Source organism: Lathyrus oleraceus, chromosome 7, assembly GCF_024323335.1.
Source record: "Lathyrus oleraceus cultivar Zhongwan6 chromosome 7, CAAS_Psat_ZW6_1.0, whole genome shotgun sequence".
In the NCBI taxonomy this organism is placed as follows: domain Eukaryota; kingdom Viridiplantae; phylum Streptophyta; class Magnoliopsida; order Fabales; family Fabaceae; genus Lathyrus; species Lathyrus oleraceus.
The window spans coordinates 126,909,329-126,917,552 of record NC_066585.1 but is presented as its reverse complement, the minus strand read 5'-3'; the positions used below and the strand labels follow the sequence as shown (position 1 = coordinate 126,917,552).

The window sequence follows — 8,224 nt, the reverse complement described above, 5'->3', positions numbered from 1 at the left end:
TGACGTCTTCTCTACATAAACCTAGTTCTGACTGGATTTGCTTGCCCTCAAAGAGTTAACGAATGATTTGCTGACCAATTGAATAACGACTAGTCTTAATTAGGCCGATTTCACTCTCCCACATTTTCCTCCCACGATTTTTTCTCCATTGAGGTTGGATCCTCATATATAAGTAATGTCCTTCCCATACTTGCAATCTGCACCAAATTTCACAATCCAAAATCTCTATCTTCTCTCCCATATTCACTTCTTTTATAAATTTCTTTTTTGTTTTTCGAGTGGACTATATGCGCCATTAAAAACTGGTTTATTCAAAAACCGCGAGTGATTTTAAAACCATCATCGAATGGTTTTAACTCCATTAGAGGGTGTATCTCTAAAACGATACCTATTGTGCAAGTAGTTATCGTACAATTGAACTAGATTGTTTTATCTTGGAGGCGTCGTGGTAGTTATACTGCTTTGCATAATTTTTGTCAGTGTTGTGAAACGTCTTAAAGAGAGCGAACTATTCCGTGACTCATCCCGGTAACTTCTTCCGTGGCTATTTTCAAAATCGTGTAACAACATATTTAATTATAATTATTTTGAATTTTGATCAATTTCATTTTATTTATTTATTGAGTTTTTATCATAGCATTTTTTTATTTATTTGATTTTTATTATATCACTTTTTTATTTCTATTAATATTAATGAAAAAAATTAGACCTTCAAAAAATCGGAGCCTCTCAGAATTTGGATCCATGTGCGGTAGAGTTTGCTACATAAACCAATCCATCTTCAATAGTTTTTTCAGCACGGTGGTGTGATATTTGACGCGGTGGTTTTTGACCATTTTCTCGTATCTCAATTTTTCTTGATGGTTTTTATAGAGGAGATGACATGAAGTTTATATAGAGTGGTGATTTTTCAAAGGGCGGATCGTGTTGGTCTAGATTTAACCACGAAAGTCGCGATCTTCTCCTTTTATTTAAAGCGACAATCCAATTGATTCAAGCCAAGGAAGATGTATAAACAAAAAATTTACATTTTTAACAAATTATAGTTGAGTATCCATACCTTTTGAAAAAAATATTGATTTGGTGAAGTCTCCAAATGTGAGTAAGATGAATAATGAAAATCTCTAATGCATTCGTTCGTTTTCCTTCAACTATTCAAATTCTGGGTTTCGTCTCCCCTTCAAACGCAGTGAAATAGTCAAAGCTAGGATTTGTGTTTGGAAGTGAAAATGAAAAGAGCTATGACTTGTAATGTTTCGGCTTAACGAATAAAATATTTTGTCTTCTCTTTTATTTTTCAATTATAAATTCTAGTTTAATGAAAGACATTAAAACAGTTCAACGTCAACTAAACTGATACCAACTAGAGTGTCGCGTATATATAACTCAACGGTTTATGACAAAATTTAATAGAAATGATCAATGGTGGCTTGAGTGTCGGGTATATACAACTTTACGGTTTATGACAAAATTTAATAAAAAGGACCAATGGTGGCTTTAGTGTCGCATATATACAACTTAACGGTTTATAACGAAATTTAATAGAAATGACGAATGGTGACTAATAGAACGTAATTTAAGAAACTTAAAATGAACATTTATTAAATAACAAATTAAAGGATAAGAAGATGCCTTAAGCCTATAAAATAGATTTGTTGAGTCCAATGAATAGGTTATTTCACACACACATATATATATATATATATATATATATATATATATATATATATATATATATATAGCTTAAACCTTAACCAACCAATGTTGTCCATTCACAACTCAAATGTAACTGATTCTTAACCAAACAATCTTGTCCATATTACATATAGGAAAATTAAGTTAACCGATTAATAGCATATTATACATTAAAAACAAAGTCAATAATCCAAGATTACAAAAGATGTTGATATTACCGAAGCAACAAAACGAAATATTTAAAAAGCAATTGTTTAATTAAAGTTAAGTGGTGCAAAAAAAAAAGTTTTGTAGTTTTACAATCTTGATGATCTTTTCAGCAATTTGATAGGAAGATCGTGTTGGTGGAAGCCTTAATTATGGTAGGAACTTCAGAGACATTATCCTCAACAATTGTATCAAAAAAATGTGATACAAATGGATCAAATAATGCACAATAATTTGATTAGTGTTAAATCAAGAAAACAGATTTCTTTCGCTAAAGACTTGAAAAATGTGAAAGTTATCTAATGTAGAACTCATGAAGCACATTTAAATCTAACTGGAAATAGAAAATACCCATGAAATAAAGTCTCAGAACTTATGTACAGTACATGATAATATAATATGTTCATGAAGGTCTCGTGAGGATATTTAATACAACTCAACCAGACTCGGAGATTTGTGAGTCCAGACTCATGATTCATATGCTAGCTAACAATACAGGTACACTTGCAGGTGAAGATGTCTCCATCATGCCATAAAATATCGGTATAAAACTTCATCTACTCTGTAAGAAGCATAGGAATTTCCTTCAGTGGAGCAGGAAGCTGCAAGTTGAAAAAGATTTGTACAAGTTAGTTAGTTTTTCTCTGACCTTATAAGAACAGTTCGAGCAGCAAAAAAACAACACTGCAGCCACACTATGGTTTGCTATCATAAAAAGTTAGCTACGAGCTAGGAGCCCTGAGTTCTTGCTACGAGCCAAGAGCTCTTCGAAATGAGCCCTGAGTTCTGAGCTCTGCGCTAGGCTTTTGGACATTCGAGCTTTGAGCTAGGCGTTTTGGGTCAGACGGTGTCTGAATCTAAAAGAGTTATTGTGAAAACAAAATACGGAATGGGAATCATGTGTCCTTTATGCCATATCCCTGAATCTGAAAGCACAAATCACACCTTTTGGGGAACTAAGTGCAGATTATGTCAAAACAGATATTTGAGTTCAGATTTCAATCAAAATTCAAATAGAGACACAAAAATCTAATCGGCTCTTTGCAATACTTAGCTTCAATGCTTACTTAAGCATATTCACGATGGCGATCATACATTCATACTACCCCTAATTAACTATTTTTCCTCCCAGCGAATCCAAATACATCCTCACCATATCAACAAATGATTTACCTCTTCTAAAAAAACTCTTCTAAATAATTTAAGTTTGGATATGTTTTACACGAAAGTGAGTTAAGACAATAAATTTTTGAATATAGAAATCATGTTTAGCAGCCAAAAACTCCAAATCTTAGCTTCCTTATGTAATCAATCATAGAGACAAAATCAATTTCAATCAAGAACTCCAGACATATAAAAATCAATTTATGTCTTGAGAATCACGTTCTAATTTAGCAAAAGTGATTCTTAACCTAACAAATCAGTTAAAAATCCAACCAGATCCTGAAAATCAGCAACAAATCAGCTAAAAATCACTCGCCAAAGTTCAGATCCTTAAAATAGTAAAACCAATTTTAATTTAACAAAATAAAAAATTAGGTTATCCCTTCAATAATCTTACCACTACCATAATCTCACTCACAATCCAAAACAATAAACAGTGTTCAAAAAACTGAAACCTAAAATTTCAAAAACCAAAACAATTAAAAAAAGAGAGGAGAAAATACCAGTGATGAAGAGGAAGAACAAGGAGAAGATCCAATCGAGTTACGGCAAGAACGCACAGTTTTAAACTGATTAAGACTAAGCCTCTTATTAATAATCCCAACCTGAAAGTAAATACTATCGGAAGGAGGCAAATCAACCCTAATTTCATCCACGTTAAACCAAATAAAAACACGCTGAACTTGAATCCCCTTAAGATCACTAATCGAGCCATAGCTCAGCTTTCCGGTGATCTTTTTCTCGTAATAAACCAAGTAATCGAACTGTATATAGCAGATACTATCCAAAACGACGACGAATCGGCCGTCATCGGAGAGCGAATAGTCGGTGACGGAGTTAGGTAAGAGACCACTTGGGAGACCGTATTTTGGAAGTAAATCGTATACAGTTTCTTTGGCTGTTGAATTGGTGATGAAGATGAAGAAGGCGGTGGTTAAGGCTAAGATGGAGATGAAGGTGTTGGATTGGTTCACCATGGTGAGAGTGATGGGTTCTATAATTCTAGTTTTTTTTGTTAAATGGTGGTGACCTTATGAAATGCTTTCAATTTTTAAATATTTATCAGAGGAGTTTATCTGTCACCAACCTCATGCTTGATTTTTTATTTTTATTTTTGTTGTTTTTTTCATGTATCCGTTGGAAACCGACTCTTTTTTTATTAACTATAAAATTAAAAAACAAATGTGAAAATATAAGTAAAAGAAATCAATAGTACAGTAGAAAATTGCATTCACCTCGTTTGAAATCTCTTTAAATAACGCATATACCTTTCAAATTCTGTTATAAGCCAAATTCTGTTTTTCTGTTTATTTTTTAACAGATAACGGTGTCATATTTTCCGTTATAAGCCAAATTCTGTTTTTCTGTTTATTTTTTAGAACAAGCTGGGATTAGCCTAAATGGCCAGCATTGAATGCCATAACAAGTTGAAGCTGGACACTCATCTCTCATGTTATTATTGGAAAAATATATGATTAAGGAATTAAGACCCATCTCCTTTGTATTATTCATTTCCCCACCATACAAAGTGAAATTACTTAAAAGAAAATGCCATGGAAAATATAAAATTTTGTTTTGAAATTCTTACATTTTAAAAATTTTAAAAATTGTTTTTTAATATAAAGTTTTAGTGTTAAATTTTTTGATATAAGCACAAAACATACTTTAAAATAGATTCATAATATTAAAATAGATTCATAATATTGTAGTGACAGTTATAAATTTGTAACATAAGCATAAAACTTACTTATCATAGTATTATACTAACAATAAATAGGTTTAAATTATAGTGTCCTTTTTTAAAATTCCCGCACTAAACATATGATATTTAGGTGGTGTACATAGGTATGATAATGCGGCAGATCAAGATGGTATTTGTAATACTCTATTTCTCGACTTGATAAATAGTTAAATATAACATGTATAACACATAAATTCTTTAAATAGGATGTTACTCACACATCAACAAAACATACATGAACCACATAATTGAAAATCAAATCATTTGATAAGCAGCGGAATTTATAAAATAGTTGGCATCACAAACCTCAACGATAATAAGTTTGAACAATGATTCAACATCAAAATTAAAGGAAAGATATACAACATAAATCAAATAAAAGAATCATATGTTCCCATCATGTTACATATCAGAGCGACTCCAACTATATACTCGATTGACAATCAACTAAAGAGGCACAACACCATCCTCTACATCAAACTCATAGTGAGGTAACTGATTATCTCTATTTCAGAGGAGCACAGAAGCAACAACATAAAAAGAGATAAAAGTACATTCAAATAATAATCGATGCACAAAACAATCAGGGTAGATTCACACATCACAAATCATACACATATCATACATGCACCACAATATCACATGTTTATATTTCACTCATATCACAATCAATTACCAATCATAATATTATTCATCACATTCAAAATCACACAACTCCATACAAGTGTATTCGACAACACTTAGACATCTCATATGTACAACCGTTATATAATGCAATGCAACATCAACTGGGCTCATGCATGCAGTACCGACTCAACAAATGGTTCTTCATATGAACCGAGTCCCTTCTCAGAATCCCGAGCCCCCACTCTGAGCTTGGGACAATTCACTAGTCTCTTCTCTGAACTTGTGACTCGCCTCTTTCACAACACGACAACATATGATACATGACATGTAACAATGCAATGACAACAACTCAATAATGAATACACCCCCACATCCGACTGCAAACAATCATGTAACAACAACAACAACATAACAATGGATACAACCCCGCTTCTGACTGTAAACAATCATGTATTAAATGCATCACAAGTAATTCTCACTCCGAACTACTCAACTCATCAATTCATCATCAAGCATGTAAAATAACTCACATAGTTATACTTGCATTTCACAACATATATTCACACATCGAACATACATCCACACATCTTTCAAACATATCAGTTTATCTCATAAGAAACTATCTTGAGGTATCTCTGCGTGTTAGCTTTCCAACACTTCAAACCACACCTCATTTAGACTTATGGAACTAAAGTTATGGCAAAACAATCAAGTAAAAATATGATTCAGTTCAGTAATTTTTCAAAAATCAACTAGTGTCAATCGATTGACATATGGGTGCAATCAATGGACATCAATCCCAATTACATTTTGCCTTTTTAATTTTTCACGTTTTGGCTGAGAGCAATCTATTTATTCTGGAAATCAATCGATTGACATAGTTCAATTTTTCAGTTTTTTTTCCAAAATTACACACATCAATCACACAGGATGTTAATCGACTGACATCAGACAAAATTCCAAAAATCTCAATTTTTCACACGTAACTTCATTTTTCCTATTCCCCACCCTTCATACACCATCCCAACTCTCATTATAACATTCAATGCATCATATACATGTCCTCCTATGATCAATACATTAATTACCAATTGATTAAACACTTAATTCATCACTTTTATCATGAATTAACTCAATTATGTTCATACCCTAAAACACCTAATTGCAACACAAATTCATCATTTAATCAATTAACTCATGAACATAAATCAACATAACATAAAAAACAAATTTTACATCAATTCATGGCATAAAAACAGAATTGCAATTATCATTCATCATATTAACATCCAACAATAGAGAAAATAGAACCCTATTGGAGGTTAAGGGAGACCTCTCTACCATTTCATGATTAACTCTTAGATGAATAATCTCTCTTTACCTTGTAAATCTAGCAAAAACACAAGCAACAAGCTCTTATGGTATTCTCTCCTAAAGCCTTAGCTCTCTCTCTCCAAAATCTTTTGCTCTCCTCTTTTCTTTTCACGTAAACAGCAAAACTCCCCCAAACTCTTATTTTTCTTTCTCTAAAAAATATATACTAACTTAATTAAATTATCTTTAATTCAATTTTTGTCTCAACTAAAACACGAGTCTTCACCACTAACCATCTAATTTCTATTATTTTCACATCCAACCAACTCTTAATATTCTACCAATTTCTCATTATTCAGTTAATTAAATTCCCCTAAAAATCTAATTAATCACACACAATTCACAACAAGTATTGTCACCGGCCAAACACGTCATAAATCACATAAATTAATATTTAAATTAAAATAAATAAATAAATGACTAATTAAATTAGGGTGTTATAGTTTTTACCTCCCCCGAATTCAAACCTAAATCCCAAACAATCTTTTTTCTCTGACCCGATTCCTTACAGAGATAGAGAATTAAAATCCAAACTTGTCCCAAACAGGTTCAGATATCTCCATCTAGTCACAATCCATTTAGTGAAATCAAATTTTTTCAATGGTAGTTATTATTCTTTTTTTAAAATGAAGTCACAATCACCACAAAAATCACACATAATTTGAATTATCATACCAAAGATATAATTAGTTAGATAATTGGTTGTTCTAACTAGTTATATAAATTTTGTGCTTTCTATTAGGTATCAAAGATGATCTTTATAAATTGGTCACTGATTCGAGATATGTAGGTGTTTGAGTTTAATTCTAACTTCTTCCAAGTTGCATTTTCAGATAGTCAAATTTCGGAATAGGCGAGATTAATTGTAACTTTGTGAATCAGGAGTTCTTATAACAACATCATATTTTGCAGTGTTTGACTACTTGAAGATGCAAAAATCGTCTTGGAAAAATAGTTAATAATGTGTTGGACAACTTTGGCAAGATGATTTGAATCAATTGAGGAGGAAGATAAAAAGATAAACACTAATATCATGCAATGCCTCGTTCGTAAGATTATATATGGCCACTTAATATCGATTGTGAAAGTGTTTGGATCATATAAAGTGGCTTCCTATAATAAAGATACAATGAAAATTTTAAAGGCTAAATATATGTATATGTCACCACCCTCTTTGTCGACCATCTTATTCTTTAAAGCTCCCCCTTGTGGCTGAAGTTGACATTATTCTCAGGTGCATTGAATTGCTCCCCAAAAGGGACATCATGCGGTATAAATGGTTTACGAACCCAACAAAAATTAAACATGTAGTGTGGAAAAAGTCTTATTGTGGAAAGATCTTTGTTATATGCAATCACTTTAGATGTTAACTGTTGACTACAAATAAGACTCTCGATGAATTTGGCAAAGTTTGTA

General features: G+C 32.0%; 1 protein-coding gene across 1 annotated transcript; it reads right to left on the bottom strand.

Annotated features, from left to right (window-relative positions):
- Window positions 1–2,233: 2,233 nt before the first annotated feature.
- Window positions 2,234–4,193, bottom strand: LOC127107811 (uncharacterized). Its single transcript, XM_051045136.1, has 2 exons — window positions 3,570–4,193; window positions 2,234–2,504 (listed from the first exon to the last, which is right to left on the bottom strand). The coding sequence occupies exons 1-2, from the start codon at window positions 4,041–4,043 to the stop codon at window positions 2,460–2,462; spliced, it is 519 nt and encodes a 172-aa protein (XP_050901093.1). The 5' UTR covers window positions 4,044–4,193; the 3' UTR covers window positions 2,234–2,459.
- Window positions 4,194–8,224: the final 4,031 nt, after the last annotated feature.